Source organism: Herpailurus yagouaroundi, unplaced genomic scaffold (assembly GCF_014898765.1).
Source record: "Herpailurus yagouaroundi ecotype Mexico unplaced genomic scaffold, PumYag 166, whole genome shotgun sequence".
In the NCBI taxonomy this organism is placed as follows: Eukaryota; Metazoa; Chordata; class Mammalia; order Carnivora; family Felidae; genus Herpailurus; species Herpailurus yagouaroundi.
The window spans coordinates 17,155,361-17,173,582 of NW_024412407.1; the positions used below are offsets into that span (position 1 = coordinate 17,155,361).

Here is an 18,222-nt window from a genome sequence, read left to right on the forward strand (position 1 = left end):
TTTTCCTTGGGCACACAAGGGGACTGATTTAAACCTTCCCTTGCAGTTAGGTAGAGCCATGTAACCACATTCTTCAAAATTTTGTGGACAGGAGTGGTATGTGTCACCTCCGGGCCTGGCTTCTGCACCCTCACCATGAGACTCTCTAGTCCTCTAATTGCCAGCTGGAATGCAGAAGGGCCTTAGGAGAAGCTGGAGCCCCACACCATGGTGGAGCTCCTGGAGAGGAGCTGGCAGCCCAGAATCACCTCTTTCCCAGGAATTAACGTGTAAGGTCAGACTAGAAAAATGCATGGCAAGACTATAGATTAGTTCATGTTCCTTAAATTTTATCTATAATTATATTTTGCATTGTAGCAAAAGTTTTATGTATATTGATATATCTTTTAATTCTGATTTAAATATTTTAAACAAACATGCAATTTAATTTTAACAACCTAACCAGTCTCCAACTGATCTAGTCCCTAATAAGTGAGATAAAGCCTAAAAAGAACATTCAGGAGAAAAATTATGAACCAATAAGCTGCTTCCATGACTGATAGGACATCATTTCCCAAACTAGAATTTATGATAAATCAATGCTTTGCAGCAAATTCATTCTTATTTTTATCTCACTAAAGAAAGATAAAACCTCTTCACTTTAATAATAAATTGTGTTATATCCTCAGTAAATGAGTTACAAACTTATTAATCATTTACTTTGATGCCATCACTGGGTAAGAATTTATAGAAATGTCATTAAAGTAATAAAGGTCACTAAAAGGCATGAATCATGCTGACTTTATGTAGTAGCATTAGGGGGATGACATACAGAGATAATTTTCTGAAGACCTAATTAAAGAAGATGCTACATTTATTTTAACAGGAAATAGTAAACAGTATGATATATTGAGTTGATACTACTTGAGATTTCAATAGTTTTCTATATATATGAAATCGCATGTTAGAAATTATGCAATCATATATATAATTTCATATATATTATTAATGTTAATTAATTTTTGTTAATTTAACTTCTACACCTATATTTTGACCAAGTATTGCATCAAGGAAACATATATACACACCTCTTAGAAGATTTGCACAAATTCAAAGAGTCCTCTGAAACTGTCATGGTACAAGTTTGGCCTTGAACTTCAATTTACCCCTATTGCTCTTTGAAAGGAAATGGCCAGTCAATATCTTTTTAAACCACTTGGAAACTGGAAAGAAAGCAGTTACCTTATAAAGTATACAGTCCCTGATAGTCCTGTGATATTAGGAGAGGGGCACCCAGCTTGAAGCTGGCCTATCAGAAGTTTCCCAGAGGAAGTCAATGTTAAGGGGGAATGGCAAGGTGAAGACAAGGCCTAGTGGAGGGCATAGAGAGCCATCCATGACAAATGTTTTAATGATCATTTGGTGAATCTTGCTGTGAAATTTCTTTTATCTATTCTGAAGAATTTTACAATTTCTCCTACTTCCAATTGTATTGCTTTGTATGAGATAGAAAATTGCTTATCTTACCTGGAGAAATAAAACGGCCGTATCTACTTATAGGTAACTTGTTAATCCCATAAAAAGAACTCTTATTTTTTTCTAAGGAAACATGGAAATACAGTCCTTCCTCCAACAAATATTTGCTAGTATCACATTTACAGCCATCACTAATGTTACTAATAATCACGTTTGCAGCCATTGTTCTGTTTCTGTACCTTTGTGTGTATACACTGTAAGATTTTGTTGATTCCATTTTATGTGAAATTTCTTTGGAGATATTTTAAATGCTTTTAAACCCACCACACGCAAACCTACAATGCACAAACTCAATGGTCATGAGGTATTTAAAGTAGCTAAATTTGGAGGCACTTGGGTAGCTTAGTTGGTTAAGCATCCCGACTCTTGGTTTTGGCTCAGGTCATGATCTCACAGTTCATAAGTTTGGCCCCATGTCCAGCTCTGTGCTGACAGTGCAGAGACTGCTTGGGAATCTCTTCCCCTCTCTTTGCCCCTCCCCTGCTCTCTCTCTCTCAAAATAAATAAGTAAACTTAAAAAAAAAAGCCAAATTTCTTTGTTAATTTTTTTTAATGTTTATCTGTTTTTGAGAGAGAGAGAGAGAGAGAGAGAGCATGAGCAGGAGAGGGGCAGAGACAGAGAGGGAGACACAGAATCTGAAGCAGGCTCCAGGCTCTGAGCTATCAGCACAGAGCCCGATGCAGGGCTTGAACTCACAAACTGTGAGATCATGACCTGAGCCAAAGTTGGACACTTAACCAACTGAGCCACACAGTCACCCCCAAAGTAGCCAAATTCTTAAAAACAGAAGGTAGAACAATGGTTGCTGGGGCTGTTGTTCAATGGGTATAGAGTTTTAGCTTTGCAAAAGGACAGTTCTAGTGTCTGTGCATATAATTAATACTACTGTACTATACAGTTAAAATGGCTAAGATGGTAAATTTCATGTTATGTATTTTTACTATGATTAAAAAAACCCTCAAAAACCAAGTTTACACGTCCACAATGATATATTTTATCAGGAGCTATCTAGCCTTAAATTATATGATACCATTGATTGTAAGACGCAATGCAATTTCAGAGACGTTAAAAAGAAAAAAAATGGATGGATGAAATATGATATACATACATTTGTAAACATACACATTTTTTTGTACTGTTATAAATCCAAATAACATTCTGATAGACTTTTTCTAAAGCTTCTTATATGTGCATGATTTAAATCAATTTTCTTTCTCAAATATTTTATGTATGTATGTATGTATGTTTTTTATGTACTTATTACTGGAAGAAGCTTATTCTTTGAGCTAAAATATTCCAGGAATGATCAGAAGTGAATTAGTGGCAGAATACATAAAGAAATTAGAAAATTTATTACAATGTTACAAAAACCCCATATCTCATTTAATGAAGTGTGATTTTTCCTAACTTGGTTTTATACACCTTAAATATATTGCCTCATAAATTATTAAAAACTGAAAGAAGGGGCGCCTGGGTGGCGCAGTCGGTTAAGCGTCCGACTTCAGCCAGGTCACGATCTAGTGGTCCGTGAGTTCGAGCCCCGCGTCAGGCTCTGGGCTGATGGCTCAGAGCCTGGAGCCTGTTTCCGATTCTGTGTCCCCCTCTCTCTCTGCCCCTCCCCCGTTCATGCTCTGTCTCTCTCTGTCCCAAAAATAAATAAACGTTGAAAAAAAAATTAAAAAAAAAAAACTGAAAGAATACGGCAACACTCTTGGTTGTGTACTCAACTGCCATCCCTACTTTTCTTTGTTAACAAAACCCAATGTCATTTAAATGTTGGCAGCAATATAGCAGATAAATTGTGTTCTTTCAAAGGAAAAGCTGGATGGGGTCAGATGATCATGGTAATCCTGTTTTCTTTGCTCGTTGATTTAAGGGGAGAGCATATGGCTGGTTCCGCACAGTGGGTGTTAAGGGAAACTCTGCTGTGGGCTTCTGGGAAGAACTTTCCTCCTCGATAACAGAATAACCTATGGAAAAGAACCCATTCCCTACCCATGTCCTCCATGCTCCTCCTGCTTATAGAAGTGGTTTCGTAAGGATACAGATGTAAGCCCTGAGTTGCTGTAGCCATCTTGTGACCAGGAGGAGAAAGGTCACTGGATCTACTCAGGGTGCTAGAACAGAATGTTGCAAAGAGCCCAGGGAATTGCTGAGTTCAATATGCTATGCAAGCAACTTGAAACTTCCTACATTTTGAATCCTTCGTAAGTGATAGGTTGTCTTTAGAATGAAGCCACCATTAGTCACCCTTTCTTGTTACCTGTAGCCAAAAGCATACTAATACAAGGAAAATAATTTATCTGAATTTTAAGAAAAGTACTTAAAGTGGTGAAATTATAAAGCTTTTTATTTAATCTTTTATTACTGCTGGTTAGAAAGGTTTTATTTTAGGGTATATATATATATATGTATATATATGTCACTTTAGAATATGATAATCTAGGTAACAGGTCAGCAAACTATGACCTGTGGACCAAATGCAGCCCACCCACCGATTATTTTTGTATGGCCCATGAACTAACAATGGCCTTTAATTTTTGAAACAGTGAGGAAAATCAAAATAATAATATTTTATCACACATAAAATATATGTAAAATACAAATTTCTATGTTCATAAATACATTTTTATTGAACCCAGTCAGCAGTTTATGATTGCTTTCATACTACAACGGCAGAGTTAAGTAGCTGTGACACAGACGAGATGGAGAACAAGTCTTAAAATATTTACCCTCTGACCCTTTACAGAGTTTTCTGACCCCTGATATAATGAAAATAAGAAACCTACGTAGAATGTTCATTTGATTTTGAAAAATAATTAAACTAGTATCAAAACCTGTCATTTAAGCTCTGCTATATTATGCCTTCGTACATACCGTAACAATGTCAACAAAGCTGATATATTGTAGCTATAAGATAGTAGTGCTAATTGTATAATTGTATAATGTATAATTTATCCAATGACACCATTGCTTTTATTACACAACTCACATCTGTAGGCATTTGCCTACATCATTAGAATACAAAATAACCATATTCAAAATGCCATGAAATTTCTCATGAAAAAGAGACAAACTACAAACCTGAACTCGGTGATATTATTTATGCAATACATCCAATTGAGTCGTTTTCAAAGTAGACACAACGTTTTAATGAGAACACTGGCAATCAGAAATACTGTTTAGGGGTGCCTGAGTGGCTCAGACGGTTGAGCTTCCGGCTTCCGCTCTGGTCAGGATCTCGCAGGTCATGATCTCCCGGTTCCTGAGTTAAGCACTGCTGTGGGCTCTGTGCTGACACCTTGGAGCCTGGAGACTGCTTTGGCTTCTGTGTCTTCCTTTCTCTGCCCCTTCCCTGCTCGTGCTCTGTCTCTCTCTCTCTCTGTCTCTCTGTCTCTCTCTCAAACATAAACATTAAAAAAAAAAAAAGAAATACTTTTTAAAGCAGGGAATAATGTTTTCGTGCAAAAAGATTTCAATTTGTCATGAGAAAACAGACTCCTAATTTTTGAGTCTCCAAAGGGCAAATCAAAACCTTTGTTCATGGAATGTATCACTTTCAAACATTGATTATAATTATGTATACTTTTGTATGATTTTCCTTTCTAGATTGTAAGGCCTATGATGGTGAAGTCTGTTTAATTCATATTTGTATCCCCGTAGCATCTTGCACAGTGACTTCTGTATAGTAAAATACTCAGTGAAATTTACTGAAGAAAAATGCATTAAAGGAAAAATATATATGACCATGATTAACAGTAATTCCTCCTGAAGGAATGGATCCCATGAAAAGAGTCAGAAATCTAGATAACAATATCTGTATAAAGATTTTAATAATTTATTAAAATGTAATAAATTTTAATTTAATAATTAAAATTTTATTAAAAATTTAATAATTATTTACAATAGTAAAAGTCTGAAAGCAACCTAAATGTCCAAAAATAGGAGAGTGTTTTAAAAAGTATACTTTATTCATTCCATAGAATATTATTATACCAGCCTTAAAAATGATATAGTTCAAAAGTTTTAATAACCTCGAAAGAAATTCCCTATAAAATGTTAAGAGAAAAAAGCAGGATTCAAAATTGTATATGCAATATCATTCAAGGAAAGACACCAAAACATTATCAGCAGTTTTTATTGAGAGATGACTATGGGTGAATTTTATTGTCCTCTTTCTCCTTTTCCACACCTTGAAAATTTGCTAGAATAAACATGCTTCTATTGCTTCTATTACTAGGAAAAGAGGAACAAACATCTGGGAAATACATGAATGGGGTTGGCAGAACCTCACCTGGACCGATTTGAAGGAAAATAATCTGATTTATTCCAGCTGAACTGAACGCTTTTATCCTGAACTGATCAGCTCTCTCCCAAATTTCCTGGTTGAAAGTAACTCCCATCCAAGGACAAAGAGAAGCTCAGCAAGTCTCGGGTGAGAATAGGATCTTGAACTTAAAAGCTGACACTGCCTCCTCAGCCTCACTAGTGTGATCATCACTTACCCTGACAATTATCACCCTGTGTCTTTGCTGATCTAGAGTATATTTAAGAACATGATCAGTTCTTGCATAATGTGTTCAATACCTTAGGCACAATGTTTCCATCTGAAAATAGACAGCCAGGCTTTCTGTGCTTGTTTTCAGACTTTATCAGATGTATTCTGGTGAATGTTTTAACTGTATTATGCTGTTTTCATATGTCCTAAATAACAGGACTGTTCTAGAAGCATCCATATTGTTCAGTACAGGGTTTCAAGCACCAGGAGATTGCCATTACTTCAGCACATGTTCCAGCTTTCCATTTGGTATAATTTCCAGGTGGTATAATTTTGTCCAACTGGTTGGTCTTAAAGGAAGTTTTAAGAGTCCACTGATACATGTAATATGTGGTCAATAAATGTTCAAAAAGAATTTTTAGTAGTAACTAAACAGTTGATAAATGAAAACTGCAATTTTGATGGTCATGTGCAGTGTTATTATAGAGAGAACATAAGACAGGAGCAGGTGATGCCTACACATTGAATTCATTAGAATTCATTTAATTTTTATTCCAACAACATGAAGTTACTCCATTTCCCCGGTCTGACTTCACTTTCAAAGTTCTAATGAAGTATATTGAGCAAGAAAATATCCTTTAAATATAATGTATATACATTAAAAAATATATAGAAACTATATAGTAATGTGCATAATATATTCCAATGTGGTCTTTGGAATATTCCAATAATAATGTGTTTCTAAAGAGTACTTTTGAAAAATCTTGTTTTCCCCATCAATCGTTAGATGTGGAAATTAAATGGCATTACCAATAACTGTAGGCTGTCACGTTCCAGTCCAAAGGCAGCCATTTACCAGATAAAACACACTTTTAAAGAACAACCTTTGACTGGTTTTGTGTGTGTGTGTAATTAAAGTGACATTATCATAATTATACTTGAATTCAAGTCAGCTTTGTTGATGCAGCTGCTGGAAAGAAGTGACATTAAAGAACTCTTCACAGGAGATAATTAGACTTTTAATAGATGATATTTTCATAAATTGGATTTTATTTTCATCTTTGTTTGATATTTATTAAGTATGCATACTTACCTACGTTTGTAATTTGATGAGGCTCTTTCCATATTTCATAAGTATATTTAGTAACATGGGCCTTATTTTCTAATAAAATAACCCAGAATTAGGGCAACTATTCATGAGAATACAGAGAAAGCTGGCTTCAAAATATATATGATTTTCTGCCCATTCTAATGAAACAGGCAGGCTTGAAGTCTGAATCTATGCAAGTCTAAGAAAAAAGGTAATTCTCAGCAGCAAGCCAATGCAAAGTTTAGCAATGTGACAATATCTTTCTTTTTTTTTTTTAAAGATTTAATTTTATCTCCATACCCAATGTGGGGCTTGAACTGACAACCCCAAGATAAAGAGTCACGCTCTACCAACTGAGTCAGCCAGGCACTCCATGACAATATCTTTCTTACCTTTGTATTAGGAAGAAAGTTTGCATAAATGTATTTTTTAGGGGAGGGTGTGCAAATACATTTTTATTTTTTTTAAGTTTTTATTTATTAAATTATTTATTTTGAGAGAGAGAAAGCACAAGTAGGGGAGGGGCAGAGAGAGAGGGTGAGAGAGAGAATCCCAAGCAGGCTCTGCATTGTCAGTGCAGAGCCCTATGTTGGGCTCAAACCCATGCACTGTGAGATCATGGCCTGAGCTGAAGTCAGACGCTTAACCTACTGAGCCACCCAGGCACCCCTACAAATATATTTTTAAAAGAACCCTTAATTTTATTTTGGATGAAAGGGTCATTCAAGGAGAGAGTTGGAATTAATACATAAAGGAAAGAACCGTTTAGTCTCTGACTATACATTGAAAAACCTGAGTTATCTTAAGGATTATGTATAGGGTCAATTGACATTAGAATTGACAATTATCAGTGAGCCTATTGAGTAAAATTATCTGACTCAAATTTTTATTGGGGAAGCATAAATGGGCATGTCTTAAAGTTTCAAAAAGGCATGAAAGCTATTTGTAAAATAAATATTGGGATTTTAAGCCAATATTGTCATGAAATGAAATATATGCAGATTTTTTAATGCTCATTCCAAATTATTAGAATATTTTAAAAGGCAGATTTTGAAAATGCTATTGCTTAATGTTCATTGTGGTTGATGTTTTTAGATGGATAATAACATATAAAAATCCGAACAACAGATGTAATTTAATAATTTTAAAAACTGAAGCAATCGTGATGTGAACAGGATTATATTTATCTTCTTTTAATAAAGCCCCACCTGTCCACCCCATTTAATATTGTGATCTGTTTCACTTTCACCCCACCCCAACCCAGGACAATCTCTTTTCCTGGTTCTACTTTTTTTCTTTTTCCATAACAATTTCACTAACATACTTTGATATTTACACTTTTATTCTGTTTACTGTTTTTTGTATATCTCCCTCATTAACGCAACATATACAATACAAATTTCAGAAAGACATGAACCTTCTTTGTTTTGTTTTCTGATGTATCTTAAGCCCCTAGAGGAATATCTGGCACAAAACAGGTTCTCAATAAATCTTTCCTGAAGTAATGCATGTACAAGTGAATGATGAATTTCATCCAAATAGGATGAAATTCAGTAGTCTAAGCATTATGGTATTGGAAATATTATTAGCTGTGAAAGGCTAAATACTGTTTGAAAGAAGTCACGTACGCCCTTGCATTTAATTTTTATAATAACCTTGCAGGTGGGCATTGGTATCCTCACTTATAAAATGAGATAGTTGAGGCAAGAAGAGATTAAATACCTTTCCAATGCACAGAGATTGTAAATACCAGGGCTTAAATCTGAACAAATTTCATGTTTTTCAAAATACTTCTGATGACATAGTCTGCTTTAAAACAATTATTGCTCCAGAATTCATGCTAATTTTTTACTTCTGACTTCATTGTAAAATATTTGAGAGCCAATATTTATTTTTCCATTTTTGAATAGATACTATATTTCCATGGTTGAAATAGGAAAACAATGTAAAAAAGCATTCACCTCCTACTGAGGGATCTGGCTCCCTTGGTTCGCTTCCACCATACCCCTTGCTCTTTTACAGATAACCATTTCTATAGGTCTCCACTGTTACTTTATCAAAAGTAACAAGGGGGAAGAAAACTAATATATATTCAAATTTTCTCCCTTTCTTTCATATAGGGTAACAGTAAAACATGAGCCCTTTTATTTTCAATATCAATGGATCTCAAAGAAGTAAATAATTTCTTTTCTCTGATTTATTTAGAAATTGAGATAAATCACTTACTAATCTTGGGCTATTAGCTCTTCTAAATGAGGCAAATCTTCCTGTGATATTTGACTGACATTATTAATCATTCATAACTTCAAGGGAAGTCAAGTTATGAAGTTACCAGCAGGGTTTTTAAATTGGTTTTACTTAAATACACAGTAATTAAAACGTCTACTGCTAATATAAGATTTATTTTAATGATTTTTACCATCTCTATACGACTTAGTAGGTATGTCAGCATTTTAAAATCTCAAGTTGAAATGTATGATTGCATTGGGTTATGAGAGTATTGCAAGACTCAACATTATAACTCTTTGAAGTAACAGCATTAAAATGCTTTGTCCCAGATAATAAACACATTATTTTTTTCTTGCCAACACAGAAACTGGAAAATCCATTCTGTTAATAATAAGGTCCAGGTTCTGCATAGCTCCATTCACTGTTTAGGTCCCAGAGCATTACTTCAGCATCTTCTGGGGCGGGACTTCTATCCTATTCGTGGGCCGGCCTTCTACTGTCACACACAGAATCCCCTATGCTGAGGATTCCCAGCCTGCTTTCATGCTCTGCTGTCAAGATCTTGAAATTCTGAATAATTTTTGAACAAGGAAGTCCACATTTTCATTCTGCACCAGACCTCACAAATTACGTAAACAACTGTAACTTTTCTTTACTCTTTAACAGGATGTTACTATAGTTATGACTTATCTATCTTTATATTGTTTTCTACATTTAAATTACATTATGAATTATGTTTACTTTTGATACTGGCAATATTTTTTCCAGTGAGATTTATCTTCCTTGACAGCTAATATTGTAGCTGAATTATCCTTTCTGCTTAAGGTATTTCAATGATAGTTGATTCATGAAATGTTTAAGAAGGAACTCTGTCAGATGATTTCATTATATACATGAAGGTTCCTTCAGATATAGTTAGACACCTAGACTAAGAAAATGGTGAGAATAACCGTTCACTTAATTTAAAGGCCACTTCCCTCAATTGGTTGGTATTTTGTGCCTGCTGATATTACAACAGGTGACTTTAGGTTCTATAAACTCAATTCCAGATGTGTTAAAAGAAAGGTTCGATGGCAAGGAGCCAATGAACCCACTTCTCAGGAAGTGGGTTTCGAGTTTATTGAGTTCCCACAATGTACTTACTAGTCGATGTGTGTACAACCCCGAATTAAGAAAATCCCTCCCACAAGTGCCCATCAATTCTGGATTCTTTCTTACGCCCAGTGGGGATGCAGTGCTGTTCAAGTCACCTGCAAAATGCAGGGATAAGAAGAAACTTACTTGGTGCTCCTGGAGGCTGATCCAGTTTTTAGCTTTTGAATGCAACTATTAGCTTCATTGTTTAAGAGAAGATCATGGATCAAATAGACCTCTAGATCTAACCTCCAGGAAAAGCAATAGCTTTCACAAGAGGAAAAGGAGAGACTTGGGGGAAAGCTTACACTATTATATCTAGTGTTGTGTTCATACAACAACTAAGCAGGCACCTTCAGCTAGGATTGTTGCACTGCCCATTAATCTGATCAGTTATGGTGAGGATTGTATTAGAGGTTTCAACTCATCAAAGCCTCACGTAAGTCCATATTCTGCCTGGTTCTCCCTCTCTCCCACTTCCTGAAATACAATCACGTCAAAGCAGATAACTCCCAATGCAGCTGATTTGCTACAACACATAGTTGAAGAAGGAGCTAGCAAACTAACCTTCCTCCAAGTTTTGGGACTCTGCTCTTCCTTCACATGAAAGAGAACAAAGAAGGATTGTATTCCAAAATAAAGCATACAAACTTCTTCATTCTTCTTTCATTAAAGTAATGTTTCCTTTTTTTTTTTTTTGAACATTTTCTTCATGTTGGTACATCCTAATCTAATTCAGCTAAGTGTATCCTCCTGCCAAAATACCCTTTTAGAAAAGATTACAGGTACGAGAGATGATAAATGGAGAAAATGGGCAAATTTGATACACATTACTTAATAGGAATGTGTAGAAATGTCAAAGGGAAGCATTTAGTTTTCAGTTCAAATAAGTGCTCTTTGAATAAATATATAAATCACATAGAAACTCCTATACTTTCTTCTTTTTTGGTAAGTACAAATCAAAATGACATACAGAAAAATCGCTCAAACTGATAAAAAGGTAGCATAGATGAAATGAACAAAAGATAACCAGTTTATTTACTGGAAAGAGTTATGCATTACACCATATTCAGTTGGTAACATAAACCAAGATATAAGAATCGATATATTGGCTTTTGGTTATTTTCTTAGCATTGGAGTTCCTTTTCCAACCATTGAGTGCATGATCAGATTACACAAATACAAGAACATATCATATATGGATTCTCCCACGAAACATTCACTGAGGATTGTCTATAATAAAAAAATTTTAAAGAACAAGCAATAATAAATTCATAAGAATTTTTCTGAATTTAAAATAAATGTGTATGTCTTGGAGAACAAGTGTCCTTTGAAATTTGGATTTTAAAAAATAATTAGCAACAAAAGAGTTTCTTAGATCAGTCTTTTAGTCATGTTTTCATATGGTATTATCATTAGGTGGAAACACTTCACATCATTTAATCCCAAAAGGTACAATAACAAAATTGCAATTAAATGTAGGAACAGCAGAATCTTTACAACAACAATTATATAGTGTACAAATCAGGGGGGCCACACATTACACAAATGTTTATACTGGAAAGAAATACAATTCAGAATCATATATGGTTCATCATATATGCATAATCATGCAAATAAAAACACTGAGTAGATTATAAAAATATCATAAAAGATTTCAAAGAATTGTTTAATTGACTCTTAACAGTCAAACCATTGAGCTTAAAAATTTTGTGGCAATAATGGTAAAATCATTTATTTCCTCTAAGATTTGGTACATAATCAAATCTATAAACCTAAACAACAAAATGACTCATTCTGGATATTTGTTATTATTGAATAATGATTTATCAACAAAATGATGACATTTCTCTTTATAGTTCTCTGATCTTTGTTTTTAAACGACTTTAGAAAGAAAAGCATACGGCTATACTAAAAACATTCGATTTACTTCTCAGTGTTTTTATTAGAGAACCATAACGATCAGAGAATAATTCTGAAAGAAAGAAAAGTTAAAATAAAGATGTGTTCTTGACCAATGTTCTATAGCACTTAAACTCCAATCACAGAAATAATCTGGCTCGGTAGTTTATTCAGGCGTCAGTTTAAATAGGACAAATTTTAAATAACTCCAGAGGAAAGGGATAAAAATACACTGAGGATTAGAGCCATGCATTTCAATATGGAAAGGAGACCAGATATAGGTAATAATCTCCTTACATTCCTAATGGAGAGAAGATCACAAGAGAAATAAGACTTCTATAGTGTTCATATTATGAATATGGGAAAGCTTACATGATGTGAAATATCTCATGCAAACATTTTACACGCATACTTTTATGTACTCACACCCTTAAAGTAAAGGCAGTTAATTACTCCTCTTCTTCGTAAGTAGAACATTATTTCTGGAAAAATCGATTGGGGAACACACCTTAATACTAACTATCTTTTGCGGTTATACTTTGAGTAAGAAGGATGAAAGAGATGTCTAGACAAAATCCTTCTGATGTCAACGTAATTGGATCAGGCTACAAATGCAACACATCAGGGACTATGGCAGTTAACTTGGCATTTAAGTAAAGATGAATTTACTTACAGATGCAACTCATCTGGGGACATAATTACAGACAGTGGAAAAGGTCACTCGGGAGCTAGATTGGTCTTCTATGTCCATAGAAATTGATTTCAAGGTAAAAATTCCTTGTCAATAGCAGCACTGATCATGCCATTTATCACAACTCCAGTTCAACAGCTTTGTCAAGAATTATGTTCCCTTTATTTGAAAACATATTCTTCTAAATTTTTTGCAATCTTAAATACAAGGATTATTTTAAATCATTCTGGCTTAAAAACAAACAAAAAGTCTGGAGGACAATTTTTTTTAATTGTGAACTTTATCCTAAGAGTTCCTTTTGAATCTAAGTCCTCCTTTAGATCTACAATATCAATGCCTTTGGAATCCTTGGGCTGCATCAACATAGTTCCTTACTGGAAATCGATTACTTTCCCTTGATATGTCTTTCTGAAAGACAGATTATGTCTTTTGGCTGATTGATTACAATAATTACACATTAAAATTTGCCATTCTTATCCTAGTAGAAAATATATTCCATTTCTTCTTTTTCATATTTTGTAATTTCCACTTGAGAATTGTAGAGGATTTTATTTAATACCGTCCACATTCCCCATTGGTTTATATGACCAATGTTTCATGGTTGTTGGAAACAGAGGGACTATCTGTACAGGAATATTTTCCAAAGCATTAGAAAGAGGAAATACTGAGATTGAAGATCCTTTTAAGAAAAGATAAAATTTGAGAGGCATCTGGCCCCCAAGGGATTGCATACTTTCTATTTCTGAAGTATTCCTGAGGACATTTGTTTTTTAGACTCTGACAATTGAGGCTTTTTATACTAAAATTACTACATTCTGGGCAACTTTAAAGATATTATGAAATATAGCTGGAAGAAAAAGTAATACCAGTGGTCTTGTTTTTTATCAGAGATCTTAGAAAAATTAAGATTGTTATCCTATTTTCAAGGGATAAAATATTTTATGATTAACCAGCATTACTTCAGAGTATTTTCAAGTTCAAAAGAGGCATAGGATTATGGAATCCCAGAATTATAATATGTTATCATAAAATACCTTGCCACCTATCAATCCTTACTAGAAAACCAATAGTATTTAATTTTTGAAAAACAAAAATTCCTTATGATTATCAGTTCCACTGATTTATTTTCCACCGTTAAAAATCTCTTTCATAGAGGTAATATAAATCCTTCACACTAAAGACTTAGTTTTTCTTATTCCAGGCTTAATAATGATATCTATAACCGGTACTTCTCGTTTGTTACATTTTCTTGGCTTGAGGATCACTATTGTACCTCCTTTTCCTTAAGCTAAATAAAAGTATCATCTTTCTAAATAGGTCCTTTCTTAGTTATTTAATAACTTTTCGTTTTCTCAAAGTTCTTCAGATTCCTCTCATTGAAGCAGAATTGTATGTATGAGAGGGATCTGATGAAATACAAGTTGACTGGAAAGATAAATCCAAGGGTCCTGTATACTCCTGTGCACTCAGGCCAAAGGCAATTTATTGCTCCTTTAAACTTAATTTTATTTTTTGGCTAAGAAAAAGCCTCAGTAGGAAAGCATCTCTGCGTAATGACTTCTTTTTAGTATAGTAATTGTGCTTACTTGTAAAAAACTACTAGTTCCTTTGCTAACCGCTCTTGCCGGTTACCTTTCGTCTTTGCCCACTGTGTTTCCAATGATTAACCAATATTATTGTATTTCTGTAGTTGGTTTTCATTCGCCAAGTCTGTCTTCAGTCAGTCTCACTGAGGTTTGTTCTTTCAGGTTTGTTCACTGATTCTTCAATTTTTCAATTTCTTTTTGAATTCTGATTTTTTTAAAGGTACTGATTTTTATCAATGCTACACATATTTAATTTTTAAATGCCTATAAATAAATATAGATATGGCTCGGTTTAAACTATACTAAATGATGCCACAGTGTAAATACATGGAATTCTCTCTTACCGGTTAGGGACTATTATCTAAGTTTGTGCTGAAAATTAGACATTTATTTCCACGTTTCTATATCTTCTTGGCAAAGTTTGCTAAAATTAACAACTTTATAGAATTGATACTTCAAAACAAGCATTTCCCACTCTATTAGGATAAAGAAGTGAAATAAAACCAGCATATAATAGACTTAATGATAAACTTGTATTGAAAGAAATAAATGTGTTGTCTATACCTTGGCTTTTCACCAGGTCATAACTACAGAGTAAAGGGGCACGAAAGCAATACTGCACTGTCAATAGGAAGTACTGCCCTGTATTCCACACAGACAATACTTACTGCTGAATCCCTGTACCACCAACAAAGTTGATGAGGCAATAGAGGAAGATGTTCTGAGGTACTTTTTAAAAAGGCGTATTTTCCCTCAGGCACAAACAGTTTTTATTAAAAGTCAACTTAGCAGCCATGCCACTTCTCAGGTCTGAAAACATAACGCTCGAAAGAGAAATAAAAAGAGGAAACAGAGAAAGAAAAAGTAGGAGGGGGTATGGGATAGTTTCTTTGAATTGAACTCCAACGAAATCCACACCGTCTCACTAATACTGGTACCAAGCAGATAAAACGTTGACAAAATGAAGGAAATGATTAAGAACAGCAAGGCAATGCAGGTAGGAACGAGGGAACATTTGGCTGCCACGATCAGGACTTTATGAAGGTTTGTTTTGTTTCTTGTTTCTGTTACTTTAACCTGAATCTTTACTTTGGTGAAGATTTCCAGTTACTCCAAGCTGCATAATAAATGACACTGTTGAAAATAGCACTCACATAAGGAACTCAAAACCTCTTGGTTGCTTTGGTAATAGTGACCACTACCTAATAGGTGTACGTACAACTGACGAGAGCTCCTGCACTGTGCTTTATGATTTACTGACTGGCTGCCATCTTTGATAGACCATCCACGAATGTGCTCCCTACCCCCACCCGTGAAGCTGAGATCTCCACAACTAGATCTCCACTGCTAGAGCCCTGCATTGTTAACTATCTTTTGTGTTAACAGTGAGGATTGTTTTTGTTTTGAAGAGAAGTTACAGATACAGTTACATGAAAAGGTCAAACCGTTATGGTTTTAAATAAGTTAAGGCTACCTGACTAGACAAGGAATCAGGGCTAGGAGCGATTGTGTGGGCAGCACTTGGTATTTAAGGAGCCCAAGAGTGTTAGACCTTTCAGCTCAATTAGCTGTTTTCCTTGTTCGTCAGATTATGTGCAAAAGAAATTTTGCTATGAAAATCCACTGCCTTAAATCAAGTCATAAAAGTTACCCAGCAGAATCTGTAAATGAACTAGGAACATGTATTATCTCAATATAATATAATGATTGTAGGCACCTGAGTGTTTGTCAAAAGTAGACAATGAGCTAAGGTTTATTTATTGTTTTTTGGCAAGGAAGATTCATTATGAAAAAAACCTAACAACAACAAAACATACACTTTTAATCAAAATTTGAACACTTTCTGGGTAAATTAATTAATCAAAGGCTAACTTACATCTATGTAGTATATTTTTTCCCAGTTTGATACCTTTTTTGCAGGAAAGACTCATGATTAGGGACCCTGAATTTGGGAAAGTAAAAAAAAAAAAAAAAAATCTGGTCTTTAAATGAACACGCTTTTTTCCCCCTTAACGTTATTTAGCTTCCTTAACATTATCACACACACATACACACACACAAGAGAGCAGCACCAGTGATCTACTTGTCTGCAGTTTTAAAAAATTAAAGATGCTGTCAAAAGTTGAGTAAGTCAGTGAATCATAACATAGTCTTTCTTAGATTTGCTTAATAAAATCAAGTAAAGAATTCTAGTTAAAGAAAAAAACCCACCAGCAGTTAATGTAAATAAGCACATAAACAATATCAGTGTAGCAGCAAAATACAGTTATTGTTAACATTCCGATGCACCTCATTTATTATTTTGTGCAAGAAATATGACCATGGTCTGGTCAATTCCAGATTTCAAGCCAAATTAAAACTCATACTTAATTGAGCAAATTATGTGTATTTAAAAATAAATGAATTAAGTTCACCTCTCACAGAAATGATTTTTATAGACATAAGTCATGTGGCAAATAAAGTATAAAATAAATATTGATGACAAAAAAATATGGGAATCGACTTCTATAGCTGAATTAGAAGTACAAGGAAAGATGATTTTACAATCTATGTATTTTACATTGTCTTAGGTCTTTCTTATGCTATCGAGGTAAAGCCAGCCATCTGAGATACACGGTTCCTGTTTCCTTTTATTTCTTGCTTTTAATTAACCATAGCCATTTGATTGTAGAGGTTTGGCTGTGACTTAGAGAAACCATCAAATGTTTCTTCACACTGGAGTCTGTGCTTTGTGTTATTCTTCTTAACTTTCTTTCATCTTCCAAAATGACGAACACGAATCCAATCCTACCTCTCACACCCGAGAAGAAAACACCCGCGGGATCTTGGGCAGTATCCTGTGTGTGGTTACAAAGCATTCACCTCAGATATTCGTCCGTGGGAGATGGAGACTAGGGGTAAGGAGGCTTGGAGAGACAGTGGAGAGGGGCGCACTGCGGGCTGGAATGTGGCTGCTCGTCAGGGAGAGCTATGTCAGGACTGAAAATGAGAAACAGGCGTGTCAGCAAGAAACACACGTACAGGGGGCCAGGCACACTTGTAAGGGTTAAAGAGACACAATCTCTTCACAGAAAATTTTAAAACAGACACAGAAACTCTGCACAATAAATGGTTTAAATCTAAAGCATGCTAAGACGACTGGAGTTTTTCAAAACAGTGCACAGAAAGAAAGAAAGAAAGAAAGAAAGAGACAGAGAGAGAGAGAAAGAAAGAAAGAGAGAGAGAGAGAAAGGAATTAAAAAGAAAAAGAAAAATGTGGTAGGGAAAGGACATATATAACTCTTCCCCCAATGTTGCTCTTTAATTTCTGCACACAGTCTCGTTTCCCTCAGGTCTTTGGGTTAGTTGCAAGATTTCTTCAAATCAGTTCTTTTTAAACTTTAATGTGCACACCAATCACCTGGGATCTTGGTAAAATGCCGATTCTGATTTGATAGCTCTGAGGGGGGACCTGAGAATCTTTATTTCTAACAGGCTCCAGGGGAATGCAGACAATGCTGGACCAAGTCTTTAGAGAACTCTTCAGTTCTCTGGTAGATCCAGATTCCATAGGATAAGTCCTTTGTCTATGGAAGC

At 34.7% G+C, this 18,222-nt stretch overlaps 1 protein-coding gene across 6 annotated transcripts in view; it reads right to left on the minus strand.

Annotated features, from left to right (window-relative positions):
- Window positions 1-11,477: 11,477 nt before the first annotated feature.
- The window catches only part of BICD1 (BICD cargo adaptor 1), a 266,844-nt gene continuing 260,099 nt past the window's right edge, over window positions 11,478-18,222 (minus strand). For 4 of the 6 annotated variants that reach the window (XM_040488474.1, XM_040488480.1, XM_040488476.1 and 1 more), the window contains one exon: window positions 11,478-17,625. In XM_040488474.1, the coding sequence (XP_040344408.1) occupies window positions 17,538-17,625 (88 nt within the window). In that variant the 3' untranslated portion in view covers window positions 11,478-17,537. The remainder of the gene's footprint in view (window positions 17,626-18,222) is intronic. The other 2 variants (XM_040488478.1, XM_040488477.1) reach the window with 1 other exon arrangement.